Source organism: Musa acuminata, chromosome BXJ2-9 (genome assembly GCF_036884655.1).
Source record: "Musa acuminata AAA Group cultivar baxijiao chromosome BXJ2-9, Cavendish_Baxijiao_AAA, whole genome shotgun sequence".
Classification (NCBI taxonomy): Eukaryota; Viridiplantae; Streptophyta; class Magnoliopsida; order Zingiberales; family Musaceae; genus Musa; species Musa acuminata.
This window is the reverse complement of record NC_088346.1, coordinates 2060393-2085005: the sequence shown is the minus strand read 5'-3', so window position 1 is coordinate 2085005 and position 24613 is coordinate 2060393. Positions and strand designations below refer to the sequence as shown.

Genomic DNA, 24613 nt, shown 5'->3' with positions numbered 1-24613 from the left:
AGACAAATGGTTTTGAACCATGAAATTTAGTGTTCTTCTTTTAGTTTATTCGTTGTTATTTTTGATATTTTTCTTTTTTGTTTTAAAATATTCTATCTCAATAAGATGAGATCAAAAATATCTTAGATTGTTTCTGCATGCTTTACTATTGAGAAATTTAATGAAGAAAAAAGTTTGATTCTATAGTAATCAATGATGAATGATCTTCTTATTTAGGAATATCTAGAAAAAAATTACAGCGACAAGCGATAAAGATCATGAGAATTTTGAGGTAAAATATGTAAATAATATTTATATTATTATTATTAATATTATTGATGATAACTTGATCGCACTTAATTGAGATAAGTCAAAAAAAAATTATTTGGTTAAATGTTCTACAACCATGTTATATTCGAAGTGAAAGTTGTCAAGGTTGAGGATGAAAATGACGAGACTTGGTAAAATATTTGAACATATTAAAATAATTATTTAATTAATTTAGAAAAATTAATATAAAAATAAAGTCTTATTGCCTCTTATATCATTCATTAACTTAATAATTTTATGAATAATATAATAATTCAAGTTGAAAAAGATTTAATATCTTATACTACTAGAAAGAAGAATAAACGTTAGAACACGAACGATAATATATTAATTACTTAGGGTCGACTTTCTGACAAAATGGATCCTATCATAATAGATATACTTAAAAATATTAAGTAAAATTATTTTTAAAAATAAAAAAAAGAAAGAAGGGATCGACGATTGTTTTTCGGTTTTGAAAAATGATAAATCCTTATAGAAAAGCTATATTTAGATTCTTCTTTTTATTATTTATATTTGTTTCGAAAAGGAGGATCATTTTAATTTATTAACTATTTTACTAGCAACATATAAAGAATCAAATTCAACCAAGACAAGAAAAGAAATGCAAGAAATTGACTGTATGGGATGATAGGATCAAGAAAAAAACATCATCCGAGAGATTGAAGGCGAAGCCTCACTCAATGAGAAACACACACAAAGTTCGTTCATTAGTCACTGGCAAAAGGATCACAACTACTACTATTTATTTCTTTATTTATTATTCTGGCAGTCAAAGAGACTTCTCTTCAGACCTCAGGGGATAAACGTCCACTTCGCTCGGCCGCAACTACGACAGTGTGAGTCTTATCCGAACGAATCTCCCACGAAAGCAATCAACCCTTCCGGTACAAGTAATGCTTTAATAATGGTACAGATTCACGAGGGCATGCTACTATAACATCAGATTACCCAAACGAACTATGCTTGATATGTACTACAATCATATAATTTAATGTCGAATAGAATTGGTCGGATTTATAGTGCTGGTTCGAGTGTTATGATCATGTAAGAAGCGAATCCAGAACTTGATATAGGTTTAGTGGTACTACACTTGCGTAATTTTTGCTAGATTTCGTCTTCGTCTGGGTGGAGCTGCGGCGGTGGTGTGCACTCCGTGCTATGGCACTTGCTCTTTGTCTGTGTCTCCCCTTTTCTCTCCGCCTTTCTTTCTTTCTTTCTGTTCCCTACTTTTTACCCGTTGCGATCTAAGTGGAATCTTAGCATCCAAGGCTTGGCGCGGGCGGCAGCTGCGAGGGGAGCTTCGGTGTGGTATTGGATTGCAAGATCTGTTGGGGTATCTGACCTCTCTGCTCCTTTCTGAATCTTGCGATTTTTCACTTTGTACTCGGAAATGACGCATTTGCTGCTTCCTGTGGTGATTTCTTGTAAAATGATTGGTCTTTTTCTTTTAGGTTGCTGCATTTTTGGTGCTTCTCGCCGCGTATAGTTTGTTCAGCAGCAAAAAGATTTCAGTTTTCTGTTCTTTTTTCGTTTTGCTCGTTTGTTCCTCACATCTTTTTTAGCAAATTTGAGATACTTCTGTAGCTACCTGCGATCCTCGGAGGGATTTCCTAAGAACACGCTTCCTCTTTCAGTACATGTGTAATTTGATTTTGCGGTTCGTATAGGACGGACTTTCTGATTTCCATTTCCAAGAACTTGAAATTTTAGTTCTTTTTCGCATTTAGCGTACTCGTAACTAAAAAATAGCAGTAGATGTGCAGGTATTCAAACAACGCAAAGTTATGCCAGTGAAAAGTTAGCTTCTTCACTTTTTATTTGTTTAAATCGGTAATATAGAGCATCTTAGGTGGGCATGGAAGGAAGTGTGCACGTAATGTGTATTCTATAATCATCTTTTCCTTATTTTTCTTCATCTCAGCAGGATTGTCAGTTTGCTGCTTCAGAAGAGAGATACCATCATGCTATTTGCTCGGGTGCATCGTTTGAATTTAAGACTCTTCTTGTGGGTTGGCTTGATGTTGATTCTGGGATTGCCATATTGCTGTGCATACACTAACGAACTAGATGGTACGCCAAGTTGTTTTATATGCATCTGAACACATTGATTCCTGAAACTTGAAAACTGGCTCCTATTCAACTCATGATAAATTGCTTTGCAAGTTCTGTCTCTTTATTTGACATATAAATCATGTTTTATAACCTTTTCAAGCATATATGCTATTATACGCCTACAATGCTTAGCAGCACACTTTCAGAAATTATTAATGTTGTTCCCCTACGATGGTGTCAAGTATCAATTAGAAAATATATAGATAGATGTCCATCTTCCATCTTCACGCAACAAATTAATCTGCTATTCTCATTTTGAAGCTAAATACTGAAGATCTACAGGTAAGGAATGTGGGGAAATATGATCAAGTGATTCAGGAACCAAATGTCGATGTTTTTTTCACTGGAAACCGAAAAGTTCATCATTGATCATACATTCTCACTTGACATTTTTAGGCCTATACCAGTTGGTCACACAAAAAATGACTTTTCAAAAGGTAAGGAGCTTTGTTATGAGTGAAGGTGGTGATCGAAAAATGGCCATGGTGGCTGCAATGTAGGTTTGCAGTAGCAAGTGCCACCATACTACAGATCGTGTATTATGGCTATTCGTCTGATCATTTCTACAAATGGGTGCTAGTATGCGATAAAACACCTGACTTCAGTTGGAATCAACTGAACCTGGCAGATCCAAGTGGCAATCTGCTGATTCTTGATGATTCCAGCTGATTTGTCATTTGTGAAGAAGAAGAAGCGTGAGAACGGGCAATCACCACAAATCTATCATAGTTGAAAAAAAAAAAAAGAAAACAAGAAGATTAACTGATTAAGAAAACTGGAAGAGAAATACCTCTGTGGCTGCTGCTGCTGTTGTCACTGATATATCAGTGCCACTGCATCTATCAATCCCATGCTGCTGCTGCTATAGTCCCACATTGATATGAACGGGCATTGATATTTAGATGATCATCTTCACATTCATCAATATGTATCTATTTTCTTTTACATGTGGCTGAAATTAAAGGATTTGGCTCCCATTCTGTCATTTGTTTTTCTTTTGAGGTTTTTCTTTTCTTTTTACTACTTTAATTTTTATTTACATTCTTATTTGACTTTCTTCTTTGTTGTGATACCGTTAATGTGTTCAAAGCGGTACATCACAATAAATACTTATCATACTTAATTGTCATCTAAAAACTGCATTAGGAAACTTCTACAGTAGAAATTATGTTTTTTGGCTCTTGTTTTGGGAAAAGAACTTTGGAGCTTCATTTTACGTAGGTGACAAATGTTTTATATATGCAGAATGTCACTATTTGCCTATTCAGCTTATAGTTAATATTTGCACAAAAATGGTTTTCTCTTAGTTTCTGCTATAAATAGCTTTTATGCTGCCTTGGGTTCACCTCCTCTTCCTGGATGGGTTCCGAGTGGAGGAGACCCCTGCATGGAGGGCTGGCAAGGTGTCCAATGTGTTGACTCAAATATAACTGGAATGTACGGTAATTTCCTCCTAACTTATCCTATTGAAGTAATCACTATTTGTTCTCATCTAAATGGTCTGATTTTGTTAGAGTTATAAATGGCGCAAATCTTGGGGGGCAACTGGGTGATGGATTAGGCAATTTTTCGTCAATAACGACAATGTAAGTGATACTTCATTGAAATTCATTCTTCTGTTGACATGAGCACAATGCTATTTTTTGTACTGCCATATTGTTGCTACAACAAACAACAGCCTGTAATGTTGTCATCTTGTTTCTCTATTCTCCAAATTGAGCTGTTCATTTCAGAAAGCTCCTTTAGCATTATAATCCCCCCTTCTAATGCCATCATCAGGAACTCGTGGATTGATCTTTGTCTGCTATTTTATGTTGTAGAGATTTGAGTAACAACAATATTGGCAGTGGCATACCAGAAAATCTGCCTCTTACGTTGCAGAAATTGTATGTTTTAAACAGATTAAAGTATATTCTAGGTTTCGTTCTTTCTGATCTCACTATGTTACTAATGTTGAGTAAAGCTGTATTGTTTCCTTCTCTGGGGCAGCTTTCTTTCAGCTAACCAGTTCGCAGGAAGCATTCCAAGTTCTTTATCAAAGTTAACACTTCTGACTGACATGTAATTTCTTGCTTATTTTGCTTAAGGGAACCTGCATTTTATCTTAGTTGATAGATATATCTTACATTTTCTGATCTTTGTAATTGACAGGTCAGTTAATAATAATCATTTGACTGGAGATTTGCCAGATGCTTTTAGTTCTCTTACTGGACTAATAAATTTGTAAGTTAGACTTTCTACTTTAATAATCTTCTTTCTGCTTGTCATTCAATATTCTTGATAATTGTTATGCCAAAACATTCACACAGGGATCTTTCTGTCAACAACATAAGTGGCCAGTTGCCACCTTCAATGGGAAGCTTGTCATCTTTAACTACATTGTAAGTGTCAGCTGCTTATATATCTGATAATTTTGCTATTTTTTTAGCGTGGTATTAGCTTAATAACTTGTTTTGCAGGCATGTGCAAAATAATCAGCTTTCTGGGATCCTTGATGTGTTGGAAGATCTTCCTCTCAAGAATTTGTATTTTTCCAAATAGACCTCTAACGTTTTTTTCACCTTTATTTTTTCACTACATATTCTTAATTGTTTTTTAGTCAATTTGAATTAAATCCAGGGTCTGCCGTACCGAGCCATACCGCCCGGTACGGGCGGTACGTACCGGTCTGACAGGTTGTCGGTACGCGGACCGATTGTTACCGGTCCGAGAGTATTGTAGCACTATAGCAGTGCTACAGTACTCGGTACACCTGGGTGTACCGCTCGATATACCGTACCGTACCGGTACCGAGCCCAGGTCGAAATACCGGTACGGTACGGTATTGTGAACCTTGATTAAATCTATTACTTTAATTCAAAAATGGAAGTAAATATTGGCTTAATGTTTACTGTGAAGAGGTTAAAAGATCATACGAAACCGTTGGCCTAAATGGTGATATTGATAAGGTCTTAAGTATCACTCTGATATCGGCTTGGTAAGCTATTGAACTATTCTGGTGCCAATATATTGGGCAATATATGAACTTGTTTCACTCGGTATCATTAGAAAAAGAAGATAAAAAGTTTAAAAGTGAATGGTATTATACTTAAATCAAGCTATAATTTTTTATAACAGTACATCATCGGGCCAGCAAATACCTGTCAGTCTTCAGTATTCTGACCAGTATTTAGCCTCGGTTGGGTAGGACTCTCACGTTGTGTAACATAAGTAGACTAAGCTTATTTAGTTAATCGTTTATGTGTTGAGTTTTAGTTCCTAAGCTGTCAGATGAGTTCTCTCTCTCTCTCTCTCTCTCTCTCTCTCACTTGCTCGCTTTTTCTCTTGCTGGACCATATAGGTCAGTATTAATTCTTTTTTTATCTTTTCGGTGATACCTGGTTGTAGAGATCAGTTTGCCAGCCAGTATATGTATACTGTACAAGTCTAACAAGTTGTGAGTCATTTCTTTGCTCACTAGTCCTCTTGACATGAATGCTAATTAAACAAGCTTTGTCTTTTAGTGCTTGTGTTAAACTTGAATGAACAAGTGTGAAGTTTTGTTGCCTATGCTTCCGAGTAAGAGGACATAGGACTCTGTCAAAGCTGCCTGTGTTGAGATGCATTAAGGTTCACAGTTTTTAAACATGTTTCTTGATCTGGCTTAACAGGAACATAGAGAACAATCTGTTTTCTGGACCTGTCCCAGAGAAGTTGCTGAATATTCCAAATTTCAAGTAAGCATCTCATACTGATTGAATTCTCTCATTTTGCGCATACATTATGTTTTAAAGTGGGAAACATTAGGTCTTGAGTTACAGGGCTAATTTACTATAAATATCAGTCAAACTTTCTTGTTGTTTTTTCACTCAATCTCAATATTGAATTGGTAGAAGATATGTATACATGTACACATAAGTCACACACATACACACACACTGATATATACACAATGAAAGTCTACTACTAACTTGTTGAACTGCTGCACAGAAAGGATGGAAACCCGTTTAATACCTCCATCACACCATCATCAGCGCCACGTCAATCTCCACCACAATCTTCTCCTTCAGGGTCTCCTATACCTGATACCATGCATACAAACTCTTCAGATGGTCCATCCAGTCAAGAAAGTCCCCACAAACTGTCAACCGTAAAAATCGTTGGATATGTCGTTGTCGCTGTGTTTCTAGTTATTGTCATTGTATTGATGGTAATATTTTGCTTATCAAAATACCAAGAGAGGAAATCAAAGCATGATGAATTGTTCAGAAGCCAGGTTGGAAGAACAGAAATGGGATACAAAAAGCCTAGAAGCGAAGAACATTTTGCAGAGACAAAAAACGAAGTTCCAGAAGGTAAGATTAATGCATCTAAGATATTTTATCTTCAGGCTGTATTACTTTCTTTTTCTGTACAATCTAGAAATGGTTGTTTATAGCTGCAAAGAAGGGCCACAGAGAAAGAAAGGAATATGTAACTGATATGGTAATGACAGGTATATTCCATTCTGCTTGGTGGTCTTGTTACTAGTTTATGTAATTATGACTATTGTCTTCCGTCCTGTACCAGTTGTGAAGGACTCTGAAAAGAAGAAGGAACACATAATTGATATGAATGAGACAGCTGATATTGTTATGCCACAGTCCCCTGTGGAAAATGTTACTGTAACTCCGATTGTCCTCAGAAAAAATGTTGTGGGCCATTCTCCAGAGATGATGAACACCACACCAACTTCTGTGAGATCCTTTTCTGTTGGAGATCTTCAACAATACACAGACAATTTTAGTGAAGAAAATCTGATCAGAGATGATAGATTGGGCAAAGCATACCTTGCACAATCTTCTGATGGAAAGGTATGCCGTTAATCTTTGTGCCTATAACATGAGAAGAACATTCTGTTTCGTTTTTTTTTATTCAAATGTCTATTCAGCTTTCGGGCCATGAAATATTAAAATGTCTGTGCAGTTTGCTACTTTGTGTAGCTGTCTAGATGATGTTGACAACACAATCATAGACCACCAATATTAATGAAAATTGCATTCAACATTACACTTAGTTTTTCTAGTTTATTAAGTTGATGACCTGATGCTTTAAGAGGAAGAAGCTTTCCAGGTTGGCTTATTCACACCTATGTTGTGTTGTTTAAATTTTACACCCGATTTTTGGAAAATCTTTGTTGTCCATATTCACTATTTTTTATTATGTCAAAATAGTAACATCCCTGACACTTGCTGTAAGCATGTACTTAAATTGTATTCTTCAGCACTTTCTGAAAAGATTGTCCACTGATACTTTTACTAATCCTGCTGTGCAGCTATTGGAAGTCATGAAGCTTGACAATGTGAACTCAAGAGTACCTGCTGATGACTTTCTGGAGCTAGTATTAGCTGTCTCTGAACTGAGGCATCCTAACATTCTTGAGCTTGTGGGGTATTGTGCGGAGTTTGACCAGCGTTTATTTGTATATAGATACTTCAGTCAGAAGACCTTACATGACATACTTCATGTTGGAGATGATCTCAACAGTAGACTATCTTGGACTGCCCGCCTTGAAGTGGCCCTTGGAGCTGCAAAAGCCTTAGAGTAAGTAGAATATTTTTCCATCGTAGATGTGTGGTATAAGAAATATAGATTTTTGGACTGAGAAAGTTCACCTATTGTTGTGCTAGGTATCTGCATGAGAATTGTCAACCATCATTTGTGCATCAGAATTTTGGACCTGCCAATCTTCTCCTTAATGATGAGCTTGCTGTATGTGTTACTGAATGTGGCTTGTCTTCTCTAATGTCAACCAACTCTGTTATGCAGGTAATTCCAGTTAGTTGCATATTACAGACAGCCATACTTCAAAATTAAGGCTTAAATCAGTGAGTAATAGAAATTTGATCGTTACATACCTGTACTAGTCCGTAATGGTCGAATTTTGATCGAAATCAATCAAGGGCCTAGATTGAACTGGTTCCAACGGTGAATTTGATCGTCGGATCCATTTGAATGCCTATTTAACCTCATTCCTCCCCCCTATTTTATCCTATTCCAGTCTCATATCTTCTAATACTCTTTCTCACTCAATCACTCTCTCGTTCTAAAAAATTCTCACTCTTGTTCAATATCAATGGAAGAATCGTTCGGAACGTGCTGCAAAGTTATTAATCAACATCCGAAAAAGATAAATCCACTATCGCTTCCTTATTTGGATATATTTTATTGAAATAGAACTAAATGCTTTGGATATATTTTATTGAAATAAAACTAAATTTGCATTTAGTTCTAATTAAAATACACTAATTTAGATTTTGTCCTAATTTTCATGTATTTTCGGAGATTTTCTGGGCATTTTTTGGGACTGTCGGCACATTCTAGCGCATCGCGTATCGGTACATTGGTATAGACCGATGTAATGGACCGACCAAAGACCGGAACAGCCAGTCGGCATGAAATTGCAGTCCTTGACACAAACCATTTTAATTATTGCACCTTTTAGTTTTTTTCATAAGACTATAAAGGGATCCAACCCACTCCTTGCTTTCCTATAGGACTAACTGTTGGTGCTATTTTCATATCAGTTGTCAGGCCGAATGCGTGCAATGTACAATTATGAAGCCCCTGAAGTAAATGAATCTGGGAAATTTACTGATAGAAGTGACGTTTACAGCTTTGGGGTTGTCATGCTAGAACTTCTTACCGGACGGAAACCTTATGACAGGTAAAAGAACTTATTTGCATGCCTACTGATTGACTTTCTTTAATTGTTCTCTTTCCTGTCTTCCTTCATGTGATACAGGGAATTGTCTGTAATCTGTTTTCTTACCATAACTTGCAGTGCCCGCCCTCATTCTGAACAACATCTTGTCAGATGGGCTAGTTCTCAGCTATATGATATCAATGCTTTATCAAAAATGGTGGATCCTTTAATATCTGGAAGTTATCCTGAGAAATCATTGTCCTGCTTTGCTGATATTATAAGCCGTTGCATTCAGGTACCTCTTTGCTCGACTATGCACCTGCAATTTTGAAGTTATCGTACCATTGGGTTTTCTTTTCTTACGCTATAGTCGTTTATAATCAGTAAACATGCTTCCATTCCCTAGACAATATCATAAATCAGCTTTTACTTCTTTTTGGGCATGCAATCAGTAACAAAAACACATTTTCTGATCTCAACATAGATCTGGCACTCGAAGTTTGGAATCAATTGTCTATATTCTTTTCCTTTCATCACTGCGGTCACAACAATATAGTATTGAAACATTGTATTATTTTCTGCGCCTTCATTATTGCATTAGCTTGTTTTAGTATTTACTCCTAGGTTGATTCTGATGTTTCAGATGTTGCACTTTGATTTGTTTCTGAGAACACCAAATTCCAAGATGATGACCAAATACTTCCTGCAACAATCACATAGCATCTTTATGTAGAAAAACACATCCCTAATAAATGGTTCTTGAATTTGGACAAATTTGTACAAGTTCAAAGCACATATGGTTTAGAAATGGTAAAATTTCATGTTAATTCAAGCAAATCTGCAGCTGCTGGCACATGATTTACATGCTTTTCAAATGAAAGTATTACTTTAAGCATTCCAACTCATGTTTGTACTTCCAAGAGGCAAAATAAAATGTTCTAACATGAGATTTTATTCTGCAGCAAGAGCCAGAATTTAGGCCACCAATCTCTGAGGTTGTTCACGACCTCATTCGCATGGTAAATGATGTGAAACATGCAACAAATGATGACCATGTCTAATCTGCAAGAGGAAGTTTGTTCTGCAAGTAGGACGTGAATGCCGGAGCTAAATAATGTGCAGCACCAAATTGCTGCTTCCTGAACATGGTTTCTTGTAATCCTTTTGCCTATGCGGTGATGATCTCAACCCATGAGAAAGAATGGTGGTTGGCTTCTTATTGTTGATCCATCATCTGACACATTTAGCTTACTTTGTCATTGTTTTAAGTTTTAACATTAACACGAACACATCATCGTACTTTTTATGGTATGAAACAGAATTTTTCTCACCTTGTTTCCTTTTCAATCTTCAGAATACTGAAGGATGAAGCTATGTTCCATTTCACCACCACTTGGAGAAGTTAGCGTCAGAGGTAGGAAACTGTGAAGGCACATTTGTCTGCTTAACTTTATATTGCATTATGCCATGGATTTGGGATTCAGTCACTTGATTGCTTCTATCTCACTTTTCTTAATGTGGATATTAGTTTTTGCAGCCTTAGACCTTAAACCGTTTGTAATATTTGAGCCGCCATTGGTGGCACAGACATTTGCAAGATTGCATCGCTTACATCCCACATAGATTTATCAGTCTACGATATCAATATCTAAGCATGTGTTTGGGTTGGAAGGCAAACTGGTAGGATAAAACTATCAGCTGAGATCTACAGTTTGATGATCACATTGCATTCTAAATTGTTATCGGATCCGTCTATTAAATGGCCAACCTGAAATCAACAGCGTGGTCCATTTATTGGCCTCTCAAAAATGATTCAGGAGGCATGAATCGAACCGTTGGCGGTTTGGTCTCCGCTTGGATCTGCTCCACGTAATGAATGAACCACACACAACCAGAGTCGTGGTCGAGTCGGAACGTCGGTTAGGTCTCCAAGGAAGTATCCTACGTGGCTAACCATAACCCCGTCCTTAGCCCAAACGAACTGCCACACGCCACCCGCGGAAGGCTTTCTGTCACATCCAAGAAATCTGAATCGATCTCTTTGTTGGTGGGAGGGGAAGGGCGCTTTCATTGTCATGGCGGGGCGTTACGACAGAAACCCTTTCGACGAGGAGGAAGATGTTAATCCTTTCGCGGTACTAATTGACTTCTTCCCTCTCTTCCCTTCTTTCGTCACTCTACTCTGTCCTCCTTCCTTTTGCCGTAGATCCAATGTCACCCGGTTAGCTTCGGGTTCTTGTGGCAAACATAACTAAACGAAAGAAATCCGCCCGATGAAGATTTGCGGCACCCGGGAGATCCGAGATTTTAGGGTTCTTATTCCTGAATGTCGTTCGATATGCTTGACATTGTGGATCTTTGAAAACCGAGGAAATCGTTATGTGGGCTTTCTTTTGCATCGGCGACGTGGAGTCTCCTGTCGTACCTTCTCGTTTGCTTTGGGACCTACGGAACGGAAAATTATGTTTGTTTGGTATTTTGGTGTCCTTGTCCTATTTAATATGTCGAACTAGATGGCTAAGGTGCTGGACATAAGAACTTTGATTACGAAACCCACATAAGTAAGATCATGTGAACTAGACGACATCTTAATGAAATTTCCCTGAAAAAAAAAGGCAACGTTGTGAAATACTATAATGTTTTAATTCATGTAGTATAATAGTTGCTAACTTGTTGTCTTTGATTACCTGATGATTTATATTAACCCCTATACTAATTTGTAGAAAGAATCATTCCCCAGAGTAGAATTTTCTTTATTGAATAATTGACAAAAACATTCAATGTGAAGGTGATAGTACCCAGATAGAGGGCTTTTTTCCTTAAAATCATACGAGAGCATTAAGCGTTCTTAAGGAATCATACTTCTATATTCCCATGATTTGACTTGTTTAATCTTGGTATCAGCAAACAGATCTGTGAGTTTATTCTTATTGATAGAGATACAACTAGCCTAGAAGTGATCCTTGGTGCCACCTTGTTGTTGTTCTTTTTTGACCAAGGTGTCAAGGATTCAAATAATTGGTACAACCTTTCTGCATGTGGATGATTAAGACTGTAAATTTTATCCTTCTGAGATGCTACATTGGCAGGAGCTTTGTGTACTGACCTTTTCTTTACATATATTGATGCTGCCTAGAAATTTGTGTTGCAGGATCCTGGTGTTCGTGGAAAAGCAGCTGGATCAAATTATGGTGGAGGGTCATTTTACATGACAGTAAGTTTTTTTTGCTGAACATGTGGATTATTTGTACTAGACAAATCAAGACCTAGATTCTAAATAGGTTGTATTTGTTATCTGCTTGTATATATAATTTACTAGATGTCCATTCTAATTAATAAATTCCCATATATGAATATTCCAGAACCCTGGAAATGTCCCTCCCGCTTCCAAGCCTAGACTTTCACCCCTTCCTCCAGAGCCTGCTGATTTTCACAATGATCGTGGTGCAACAGTTGATATTCCTCTTGATACAGAAAAGGTATGCTAGTGTAATCTTGGTGACTTTGACTGAACTTGTGGTTATAGGATTTCTTTATTTTGGTTTCATGATTGAAACAGATCTGTTATATATCTGAGAAACTGATGCATGCATATGCATTTACATAGGAAGATGAAGTCATAGAGTTAGGAAGGGTTACAGAAAACGGAAGCTATAAGAGGAAGAAAAACTCACCCAAGGTAGAAGTTAACTAGGCACTTCACTAACACTAAGAAATACAAGTTTTATATACAAAAACAACTTTACTAGCTAGCTATCTAGAAAACATGAGTTATTATTTATGAACAATCATTTCACTACAATCGCTCTATCTTAGCCTATACAAGTCCTCATTTTTAATATTTTATGTGTGGAATAAGTTGGGCCTCCTAAATCAATTGGCTTTACTTGATTGGAGGTTTCATTTTGGCCTTGGTCACCTTTTGTAGTCTCTGGACACAAGGATTAAGAGTTCTGGACACATTTTTGGACTCCCAAAAATTCTGAGAAGTTACCATAAACATCTAGCCAAAATAAACTCTTTTATTATGTTCTCTATAAGACTAGAGAGAAATTGTGGGCAACCCAGTAAAATAAAAGAAGATCTTTACCTAAACGTGGGAAAATAAAAACTTCTACCATAGTACTCAAAGAGCAACTTGAACTTCAGATCTTCTCATTCTGCTTGCTTTCGTTGTTCTTCACTTGAAGCATAGGCAAAATTTTCGGTAAATGGATTCCCTGCCTGGACAATTTTGCAGGTAATACCATGTTGTTTAGGTGTCACCATCGGTAACCCCTAATGAATTTACATGTTGCCACAGCCATCATTATTGTTTTTTGGTGGTGATACATTTTATATATTGGTAGGTTAGATGTGAATGCTTTCAGATAGTCTTCTTTCTTTCTCTATTTAGAGGTGAATGCTTTCAGATAATCTTTTTTCTTTCTTCTTTATATGTTGTATTTTTTTCCTTTTTATTTTTAATTTGTTCAGACTGGCACGCTTGTGTTAAGCTAGGTTTGTTGTTTCTGGCATCATACCTTTCTCATTTGGAATGCTGCAAACTAAACCCATAATCAGGATGCTATATTAATAGTAAGTTAGACCAATCAATAGAGATGTTTTAGTACCATAGGCCATAAACAAGAAGTTGCACCTCTTGCAATACCAGCTGAATGCACTAATAACAAAAAATATTTGAAGTATGACCCAGCTCTTAAAGGACTTTGCTAGGGGGCAACGGCCTTAATCAACTAGTGGTTCTACACATGTTTAATATTTACACCTATGGCTTGATCATTTCTTTTTAATTAATAAATTATATAGATTCTGATGTTCTACCTTCTTCATATGTGTAAAATTTGCTCTCTCTTGAGTTCCATTTTTGTCACATAGGACTTAAAGAAAAAGGAGAAAGAACTTCAAGCAAAGGAAGCTGAATTAAATAGGAGGGAAAAGGTATGCATTTGAATCAAATACTGAAAAGTTAATTCTTACATGTAATATTGATGTACTCAAATACTGAAAAGCAAAGGAAGCTGAACTTTATTTGTGGTTCTTCTATGATGTACTCTTAACATTTTGTAAGTGTTTATTGTGTGGCTTATAACTAACTAAAGATAATGATATATTATTGTGGATGATCATATTTAGATATTTTGATGACCAGGAATGGGTTCAGGGGGTTTTGATGACCATAATAGTTTTTCAACCCTTGAATCCTCCTCATTCCCCAGATCGAAACATGGTTTGGGACCTTAATCACCTTATCATCAATTTATATCTTTGACCTTGGTCATTCTTTTTTTTACACATTGAGGAAGGATGTGCAGGAACCATAGTGCAGTGACAAAGTCAATAATTAACACATTGCATAAACTATTATTAATAAGAATTACCTATACCATGTGCAGGAACCATAGTACAGTGGTTAGTTCTACTGTTCCAGCACTGCAGTTAATTCTACTATACCATGTGTAGGTACGCCGGAATGGATTGGACCCTGAAACCTTGGAATACTAGGCTAAACAAGCTTTGATTGCTCCGAAGCCTTAAGAGCTATCAGATGTTCAAGTGTCACAGTGTGCTTTATTCTTACTGAACAGACCTTAAATGAATATGAATAGGTTTGTTGACCAGCTGCTGAGGTGGGGATTTTTATCAATTTTTGTCAGACAAAAATTCATCATGCTGTGAGTTCTCGATGGTGATTTTGAGGCTGTATGGACCACCAGAAGATTCTTCATATAAATTAACACAACAGTTATGACTTAGGATATTGTGTTTGACATTTGAAAATAAGCTATAATGACATAAAACGCAACAATTTAAGATACAAATTGAAGAACATTTTATTAATTTAAAACAACAAAACAAATACTCATTTGATAAGGTTTGTTGGAAAACATGGACATGTCATGTGACAAAGTTCAAAAGAGTTATGGAATAAGACCACATTGAATCGAATCATGATGGCACATCCTTGTAATTCAAAGAAGTTATTATGAGGGACTGTAAGTCTGCAAGAAGTTCAATCATAGTTAAATATCCTTTAATACAGCCTAATATTTAGATGGAGATTATCAGTCACTTGGAGTACATTCATTAAGAAATTAATGAAACATAATTTTGCATGCTTCTTGTGTGAATTAAACAGAATGAAAATTTAATATCCAGATTGTTTAAGATTCATAAACTTTTTACTATATAGCAGCTATGGTATGTGTTTGGTATGCATTTTATGTTTGTTAAAATATTGACATATTGAAGTGTGCATAAAAAGCTATTTTCTTACAATAAATAATTTTCATTCATTATATTAAATAACGTACAAAACATTCTCACTTGGACTCGTACATGAGACCTTATCAATTGTGCAACAGCACTTACTAATGGAATGTCTCAATAGAGGCAAAAAATCTAAACATGTGAAGTATCATTTTTAGATTATGTGAAAGATAGATATGTTGTCTTGAACATTAGTTGCGGATTGGTCAAACTACATAGGATAACTTCTTGAAGTGACAACATATGCAATCCTTTATTATTATTTACACACACTATATTGATTGTTCTTGGAATCTTTACTAGTTCTAATGGTTATAAAATACATCTTTGATACATAAAAGGATTTGATACTTATACATGCCTTTATAATGAGTCTCTTTGTCATGAACCCAGCAATTTATCCCATATTTCCCATGTCAAGATGACTTGACTCAAGTCCTAGTGCGGGATATGAGCCCAACTCGGTTGATATTGGTTCGGAACAAAATCTGTCTTGCCTCAGCTTGAATTGGTCAATTCTGCCCATCAAGCCATTTCTGGCAGACCTGCCATTAGTTAGAAGAGGAGCAGCAGCAGTCCAGTGGAGGAAAAAAAGACAACAAAAGACAGAGGGAGGAGGAAGAGAAAAGGATGAGGATAATATCCACCGTCATACACTCTCATCCTGCTTTGTTACTCTGTGCCAGCCACTTGCCACTGCTTCCCACTACCATTGTCCATTGTGGTGAAGAGATTTTATTATGAAGAGAGGGGAGAAGAGAAGAGCAAGAGAAGAAATAAGAGTGGGAAAAAGGAGAAGGGTAGAGGAGAGAAAAGAGAATAAATTTTGGAATTAGCAACCTGTTTTTTACTTTAATATTTTTTAAAAATTAGTTAAGATATCATCATATCCTTATAATATAACCTAATATTTGGATAGGGATCATGAACAAACATGACAGATTTACGAAATGAGACAGCAAGAAGGCAAATCATGATTGCATGTCCTTTTAATACCAACTTCATAGTTGGATTGGATCATGAACCATTAGAAATTTATGAAACTTTATTTTGTGTGATTCTCGCGTGAACAGAACGGAACTATAAAATAGAGATTTCTATCATTCCTAAGATTTTTAGCATATGGAAGCTGAGATTTATTTTTATTTATGCTTTGAGTTTGTTTTAAGTCTTGATATTAGAATGTATGTATGAAAACCTAAATTTCTGAAGTGTTGGTTGCTGACTATGCAAAAGATAGATGCTTTGCCCATTATATTTTACATAAGTAGCTGAAAGAGCAAAAAGATTGTACATTTAAAAATGTTAACTTATGCAATTTATTAAGTATTATCACAGACCCCATTTTGGTGGGAATCTCATGCACTATGTTTGTCCTTTCAATTATCGTAGGTTTCAAATACCTGTCAGACCAATATGTATTGATTGGTAAATATAGGACCATGGACCATTACTGAAACTTATATATTGGTATTGATTGGAATTCAATTTATATTTTCTTTTAATACCACCCAATATACTAGTACCATATTGGTTTATCTAAGTGTCAAAACTGGTATTGGACTGAGATTTATAACCTCGATCTTTATTGATTGAAGTGATCATGAAATACAGTTTTGATAGTTAATAGGATTTTGAGTTTTTTAAATGTGTCCATTATTAGTACTAGGGAACCTATAATAAAAGTCTTGACTTACCAAGACCTGTAAAGTCAGTAAATATCATCTTTGGAATTACAAATATTTACTAATTTCATAGGTGCTTGATTTCTGTGCTCCTACAGCAGCTTGTTTCCAAGACAGATATAAGCAAAAATACCATAAAGTATTGATTTCAATCAAAGTCATCAGTTGGTGTGTGGCAAAATCCATGTCATTGTTATCTGATTATAAATATTTTCTGCATTTCTGTATGCTGTTTGAGTAAATTTATGCTTGCACTTGCGTCACTATTGACATTTGGTATGGTTATGCTATTTCTCATTGCCTTATAGAATAATATATTTCGTATACCTATTTCATGTCAGAGATAACATTTTACAATCCTCTTTTAGAGCAGTCCTAAGAATAAGCACCTTATTTGATAAGTTTCTTGTTTATATTGCCACACAAAATAACCTGTAAAAGTCATGCATTTACATGTCAATTTTCTAGTTACTACAATTTGTTGTCAATTAGTTGAGATGTTTTGATACACCATTTGATCTGTATCTGTCATTTAGGAAATCAAACGAAGGGAAGAGGCTGCAGCCCGTGGTAAAATCTATTAGTTCTATTGATTAATCAGAATGACTATTCATCTTAATTGTTCTTATTTAAAGAGGCACCTAATTTTCTTTGAGAAACTAAAGCACATTTATCTCTACAACTTTTGTGCTTCATTAACTTTTCTGCTTTTGCAGCCGGTATTATTATTGAGGACAAAAATTGGCCACCCTTTTTTCCTATTATTCATCATGATATTGTGAATGAGATACCTGTCCACTTGCAAAGATTGCAGTACTTCGCATTTGCATCTTTGATAGGTACGCCGTGGTTTATTATGACTTCTTGTTCTTTGTCTTTCTGTTTTCAGGCATTAAGATAAATGACAATACTTCTAAAAACAATTATTATGTACTTTTCCTGTTGTTTTGACATAATTTCTGTGTCAAATCAACAGTGCCATAGATGCATAGATGCAATATGCGGCATGAGACTTGGATATGCTTCAAGGCTAACTGCACCAGTGGCATTATTGGCATAGATGCAATATGCGGCATGAGACTTGGATATCCTTTATGGCTATGTTATTAGGGGGAGGCTTACATCACAGTATAAGTAGAGATTATTAACATGATGTTTTGGCTTATCAGCTTAAAGCAGTTAACACTTGTCTCATAGTTAAATTGAGTCATGCTTTAGACCAGCTCCTTTTTTCAGACTACACATGTTGCAGTGCTTCGGTGCTACAGATGATTCACTAGTCCAATTGATCTAGGAATGAGTCGTACTCTAATTTAGCCCAACCCCATTTTGACTCGTATTTCAATTTAACTCAATCGGAGTTTGAGGCAAACTCTAAATCAATCCCAATCTGGCCGAACCAAGCTTAATCTCAAATCTAAATTCAATAAATTTGATCGCGTTCCAAGACTATACCGAAATTGAATGGTCGGATTTACATAATGCGTTGCAAGACAAATAATTTTATTAGTAAAAATATTTTAAATATTAAAAAATTATGAATTAAATTACACTGAATATGAATTTACTTGCATTATGGATGTCTTGGTTTATATAAACTTCAGTCTTGCGATCAATGATTTGTAAGTACCAATTGACCTTAAAATAATTTGTGAATGCTTTCTTAATCTCCTATCTTGCTGTTATCAACATATGTCTAAGATATGACATTTCGGGATGCTTGTCCATATCAACCCTACGGAGGACAACATAAAGTGGTTCTACTCCAATTATAATTTTCATTCACGGTATCCCAAAATATAGAAGAAAGAATAATCTTTTTCACCTTTTTTCTGTCTTTCGATCTCGAATACCTAGAATCGAATCATTCCTGTGAGGTGACCATTGCTTTGAGACCTTGCCTCTTTTGTTGTTTTGACTTTAAGGTACTGAAATTTATAGCAAATCGAGTGACTCCAGGTTGGAGTATCTCACCATTTGTATACTTTTATATCAAATAGTGGACCCAATAATTATAAACTTTGTTATCGACTGTGCCCGAGCTACACACTTGCTAACTTATGATAGCTTGCTAATATCCTTCAGCATTAGATCCACATAATGAGCTACATATGGAATCTAAAACAATATTATTATTTTTTCATTAATTGTAAACTAGTCTTCTTGAAATTGGCTTCATTGCCGGTGACTATTTAGACAATGTATTATGGTCTGATCTCCTCTACTACGTTGTCTATTAGGTTTTCAATATAGTTTGTATTTTAAATCTTGTCGGAAGCATTACTTGACTTATGTAAAACCATCTATCTGTTGTAATACACAAGAAAATTGATGATGCTTATTCTTGTTGGCCTTGTCCAAGTGTCACACATCAGTGTCACCCCATATCTGTCCCACTATCTTTTAAAGGATTTGGTCCAATCCTTCAGTTCTGTCACCTCCTCATCTAAATACACATCGTGAATCTCCTTTAGTGTTGGAGGTTGGATCCTCATGCTTGCCTTTTGAAGAGAGGAGATCATGCTCTAAAAATATGGACCTTGGGTCATGTTTGTTGGAATCTTGTGGAAGTTGAACCATTTTGTAATTGTCTTCTCAATATTCCGTTTCTTTTCTTTTGTATATGCACCATGTATTAGTCGAAATCCGACCGTTACCGATCAATACAGGTCGGTAATGGTTGGATTTCGTCCGTTCCGATTGGTATAGACCCCATATCAACCTATACAAGGTCATGTAACGTGTATCACCCGATATGGGGTGGTCCGTGGATCGGTCCCTTGTTCAATTAGTATATGTCGCCCATACCAAGAGGTACACCATGGTACGACGAACCTTGTCTTTTGTGTAACATCTAGGTTACACCCACATGAGATGTGGGTGGAGAGTTTAGTCGGTTTATAAGATTAGATAAGTTAACTAATTTTAACTTGAATTGAATCATTTTAGGCCAAGCCTATGATGTTAATGGAATGATACCAGATGGCCCTAGTATTGAGTATGATGAGGGGCTCAAGTTTGATAGGAGCACCCGTGGATGGGGCAACAAGCTTTAAATGAGATGGACTGTAATGTTACAATTTAGTCTCTTGGATTTTTTTTTTTTTTTGCTGCTGCAGCTATTTTTGAACTATCTTATCTTCATTAGTACTTAAATCTTTCATTTAAATTTTGGTCAGTTGGTTTTAATTTTTGAACTCTATAATTTTTTACTTAAATCATTCATTTAAATTTTGGTCAGTTGGTTTTAATTTTTGAACTCTATAATTATTAGAATGCTTGCTTTTGGTTCAGAAAATGTAAATAATTGCACATATAATTATTTTCTTTGCCTGCATGAGTAGGTGCATTATCAGCTTTTTCTGGATGACCTGATTGATATAGTGGATGAACATAGAGGAGAGGGAAGGGGAATACTAGCAAATTTGATTATTCCTGTGGTTGAACATGCAGTTTGATTTCTATGTTTGGACATTTTATGAAGCAAAACGTGTGAATTTTTCACAAGATGCATAATCTATGTTATAATTCAAAGGCCTTATTAAACAAATTAAAAAAGGTGGCAATTTTTAAGTTTATGTATAGTACTTGTAAATTTGATGAAAATTGTTCTTTAAATTTTAGATTATGGTGAAAGTAAAATATTATAATCTTTTGCAACTTGGACATGCTGCAGGTTTGACCGCATGCCTATTTTGGAATATTGTAGCAACTACAGCAGCTTGGATTAAGGGAGACGGTACTGCAAAAAAAATGTTCTCATCCGATGAGTATATGTTCTAGATATTGTCCGAGTATTGTAGTGAATATTACAATGAAGATCAATCTTTGTTTTCCAGGTGTAAAGATCTGGTTCCTTGCCATCATTTACTTTATTTCTGGAGTTCCAGGAGCATATGTCTTGTGGTATCGACCTCTTTATCGTGCCATGAGGTACTATATATATATACATATATATTTTTATTTATTTATATCTAATTGTTGGTTCTGATAAGCATTTAATTTCACTGGAGTTAAATGATCTTGTACACTGATGTGGCATTTGGCAATATATCTGCAGGACTGATAGTGCTTTGAACTATGGATGGTTTTTCCTGTTTTACCTGGTATGTTTATTTTATGTTTTTAGATTTCATGGTGATTCTTCATATTTTTCCAGTGAAGAAACATTGAATGGCTCACTGATCCTTACTGTTTGCAGCTTCACATTGGCTTTGTCGTCTATTCAGCTGTGGCTCCTCCACTCATTTTCCATGGAAAATCTTTGACGTAAAGTTTTGTTTTTGGCATGATACTAACAAAGAGGAAGAAAATTTCCTCTTGGAAGGCACTTTAAATCCAATTTTGCTGTTAATTATTTTTCTGAATTAGTTTTCTTGTGTTTTCTTATTAGTTTTTCTTCTATCTTCAAGTTTACTTCTTCGCAACCATAGTTTCTAAGCTCTTGCCTTTGCGTTGTACTCTTTTTACATCAGTTCTCAATTATTACATGCTGCATTAATTTTCCACACCAAAGCCTAGATTTGGATGACCATGTCATTTACAATATTTCATGTCCTTTTAATCCTGGAAATCCTTAGTAAAAGAATATATTTTTTATCTACTTCTACTTGATATGATCCTACTTCCAACGTTTTATTTATTATCTTTAATATTCTCTTTATTGGGAATATAAATATTTCTTTAAACAAGAAGCTGCAATTGCAACAGTCACCCACGATAGATCCATGTTGGCCATGGTGCCAAGACAAGTATAAAGGTCTAGAATAGTGCAATTCTACAACTTAGTATTCTCAAGGATGTGCTCTATCTAGCAAAAGGCAACAAATATGATCCAATTCAAAGGTTTTAAGCAAGTTAAGCCTATGTTGCGTCATTAGCTTATTAAGTATCAAATTAGATTTAAGGGTGCTTTTTTAATTTTTGGTTTTTTTCATTTATTTTTTAAGATTAGGTGAGAGATTCAATAATTGAAGCTCTTTTAGTGAGGAAAGAATTATCATGTTATCTAATTTTTGAAATCTTGAGGGCTCAGCAGACAGGAGCTACTCTTCTCAGCAATGAACTCAGAGAGGCATCTCCTCAAGCTGCCTTTCTCCAAACATCGACTGTATAAATTGTATATTAGTCCAGTAAAATTACTCCTTTGCTACACTTCTCAGCAATGGACTCAGAGAGGCATCTCCTCAAGCTGCCTTTCTCCAAACATTGACTGCATAAATGGTATATTAGTCCAGTAAATTTACTCCTTTGCTAACCTGATGACCAAGGTTCTACTCATAAAAATAGTATCGATGTTCACAAACATAAGGCTGCATATGTTGATCTTCCTAAGACCCCAATTTGGTGGGAGCCTCATCCACTGGGACCACCTATTTCCTGTTAGGAAAAAAGTTTTTGTAGTTATAGGATCTCTTTAGATTTATTGAATTTAGTTTCTTAGAAAGGAACTAAACCTAATGAATGTCTCAGATGATGCAAAATATCCTAATATCTGATTGGATACATCAATATATGGTTAATGGATTAAGAGTTTCTTTTTAAAGAATGCATAGAGTAAATAGATGTTGTTAAGTCAAACTTGGTTGGGAACAAATAAGAAAGGACATGATGGTTAATCAGTGACATATCCTTGACAAAGCTAAATTGTCAGAAGGGATCCATGTAGTTGATACTGTCATTGTCAAATTCTAGATGTGGTCCCTAACATGCCTAATGAAATTGGTGATATGAATTGGTCCTATGACACTTTTGTTCCGAAGGTTCGAGTGGAGTTAAGAAATTGTAAACTGGTCTGATCATAGGAAGGGCCTATCGTACTCTCTTGAAACTGTTCTTTAAGCTATACCATTTTGGTTTCCTGATAACAATTGATAGCATGGTTGGATAGGTGATTAGGAAAGTTTTGGCTGAGAATTGGCTAATGTTTGACCTTTTATGTTTTGGCTGAGTATGCATGTGTAACCTTAATGTCTGATGGTTTTAAGCAGAACATGTTGTATAATTTTGATCTTTCCCGTACCAAAGTCTATTACAAAATTTAGAAGAAAAATATGAAAGTTGCCAAAGCTCCCCCATTGAAGATCTTTTGGCGATGATGAATATTTTAACAGATCAAAGTAACTTCATTTTGTCAGTAGATGTTGAAATACTGTAAATATTGGATTTGCAAGTTTTACGGCAGAAGCTCATTGTGCGTTTCTTTTCATTTTATGACTTATTAATATTGCTTTTCTGTTGCAGAGGTATTCTGCCAGCTGTAGATCTTATCAGCGAAGATGTTTTGGTTGGGGTAAGATGTAGATAAATTAAAGATGTACAACTCAAGGCCTTCTCATTAATTATTATTATGCCATTACAATATTGCTTAAAGTAGCTTGTAAATAATGGAGTTGGCAAAAATTTAGGAAAGGCTGTTGCCAGCTCCATGGTCATGATCATCGAAGAATCACTCTTTTGCCAGTCATGCATAGGTTGCTATCTTTGTAGCGTGACATGGTGCAAAAAAGCACTTCATGTTTGTAATTGTGATAAGTGCTGTATGCAATAAAATGAAATATTATTCACTCATTTTAGCTTGTTTGAATTGAATTTTCATAGTTGATTTATATGTTTCTTGGTTGAAATGGTAAAGAAAGCTGTTATAAATGATTGTTAAGATTCTGTAAGGAATATCTCTCTTCACCGCCACCGATTTCTAATGCAACCTTATCTAACTCTCGATGATTTTACTTGTAGATCTTCTATTTAGTCGGATTTGGATTGTTCTGCATTGAATCCCTGCTCAGTATCTGGGTTATGCAGGTTTGTTTACATACCCTTGAAAATTCATTTGTTGATGATCTCTTAAGTTTAAATTATGTGTTCTATTATTACTGCAGTAAGTCAAAAAGGAAAACATAATATGAATAATTTATACGGTGACCTAATTGATCACCATACTTGTCTTTGAATCTTGAAAATATAATACATATTGTTTGCACAAGCCTTCATGGGAGAATATACCATTTTTTAAAGAAATTAATATGTTCCTTCACCTCAATTTGAACTTTGAGAAAAGAAACTTGTCGTTTCCATGGTTTGGGAATATTCTCATTCGTGTACAGTTCACTTTTTTATCTTCCTATGTGTTCTCACCGATGATCCTTGCATCCTTCTACTTGCAGCAAATATACATGTATTTCCGGGGGAGCGGGAAAGCTGCAGAATTAAAGCATGAGGCAGCTCGTGGTGCTCTGAGGGCTGCAATGTGATTTACATATACATCACTGGTCGCCAAAAGACTAAATAGGATATACGATGGAATCAGCACCAAAAATATTGCAGTAATGCTTTCTTTGTTTCTTCTGTCATTGAATTATCTGACAGTTGACGTTTGGATGTCACAGTGTTCGTCCATGTGAGGGTGTTATTTGAAGCTTCTTTGTAGCCGTATTGGCTGCTTGTGTCTCATATGCTCTTTTTGTTTTGTGCTGTTGTGCTATAGAACAACTACTTTCGTAATAGTCGCGGACAGAATTGAGTTCATGCGTCTGCTATTCGTTCATTTATTAAGTTTTTGATTGGCGAT

The 24613-nt window shown here is 35.5% G+C and overlaps 2 protein-coding genes across 5 annotated transcripts; both read left to right on the top strand.

The window, feature by feature from the left end:
- The first annotated feature begins 1164 nt into the window (after window positions 1-1164).
- On the top strand, window positions 1165-10418 carry LOC135622369 (protein STRUBBELIG-RECEPTOR FAMILY 3-like). The gene is made up of 19 exons (XM_065124155.1): window positions 1165-1486; window positions 1573-1645; window positions 2234-2382; window positions 3732-3861; window positions 3939-4010; window positions 4245-4310; window positions 4414-4485; window positions 4576-4647; window positions 4734-4805; window positions 4884-4949; window positions 6075-6140; window positions 6394-6758; window positions 6842-6898; window positions 6973-7256; window positions 7718-7986; window positions 8073-8211; window positions 8970-9109; window positions 9227-9383; window positions 10051-10418. The coding sequence occupies exons 1-19, from the start codon at window positions 1471-1473 to the stop codon at window positions 10147-10149; spliced, it is 2364 nt and encodes a 787-aa protein (XP_064980227.1). The 5' UTR covers window positions 1165-1470; the 3' UTR covers window positions 10150-10418.
- Window positions 10154-24589, top strand: LOC103996801 (secretory carrier-associated membrane protein 2). 4 transcript variants are annotated; one of them, XM_018818128.2, is made up of 14 exons: window positions 10154-10295; window positions 10443-10502; window positions 12240-12302; window positions 12451-12567; window positions 13967-14029; window positions 17580-17613; window positions 17760-17882; window positions 20720-20782; window positions 20883-20976; window positions 21104-21149; window positions 21245-21312; window positions 23287-23335; window positions 23782-23847; window positions 24210-24589. In XM_018818128.2, exons 3-14 carry the CDS (start codon window positions 12297-12299, stop codon window positions 24294-24296), a joined length of 816 nt encoding a protein of 271 aa, XP_018673673.2. In that variant the 5' UTR covers window positions 10154-10295; window positions 10443-10502; window positions 12240-12296; the 3' UTR covers window positions 24297-24589. The 4 variants fall into 4 exon arrangements, with proteins under 4 accessions (XP_018673673.2, XP_009416073.2, XP_064980229.1 ...); XM_009417798.3 differs by having other exon boundaries at window positions 10174-10263; window positions 10443-11223; XM_065124157.1 differs by having other exon boundaries at window positions 10185-10263.
- Window positions 24590-24613: the final 24 nt, after the last annotated feature.

Bases quoted from the DNA above. Each gene is read 5' to 3' on its own strand.
- LOC135622369 (XM_065124155.1), top strand. The intron at 4,950-6,074 runs GTATTTTTCCAA...CTGGCTTAACAG, and splicing joins GATCTTCCTCTCAAGAATTT to GAACATAGAGAACAATCTGT. The intron at 6,899-6,972 runs GTATATTCCATT...GTCCTGTACCAG, and splicing joins AACTGATATGGTAATGACAG to TTGTGAAGGACTCTGAAAAG.
- LOC103996801 (XM_009417798.3), top strand. From the start codon at position 11,164: ATGGCGGGGCGTTACGACAGAAACCCTTTCGACGAGGAGGAAGATGTT. The intron at 14,030-17,579 runs GTATGCATTTGA...TCTGTCATTTAG, and splicing joins AATTAAATAGGAGGGAAAAG to GAAATCAAACGAAGGGAAGA. The intron at 17,883-20,719 runs GTACGCCGTGGT...GACATGCTGCAG, and splicing joins CGCATTTGCATCTTTGATAG to GTTTGACCGCATGCCTATTT.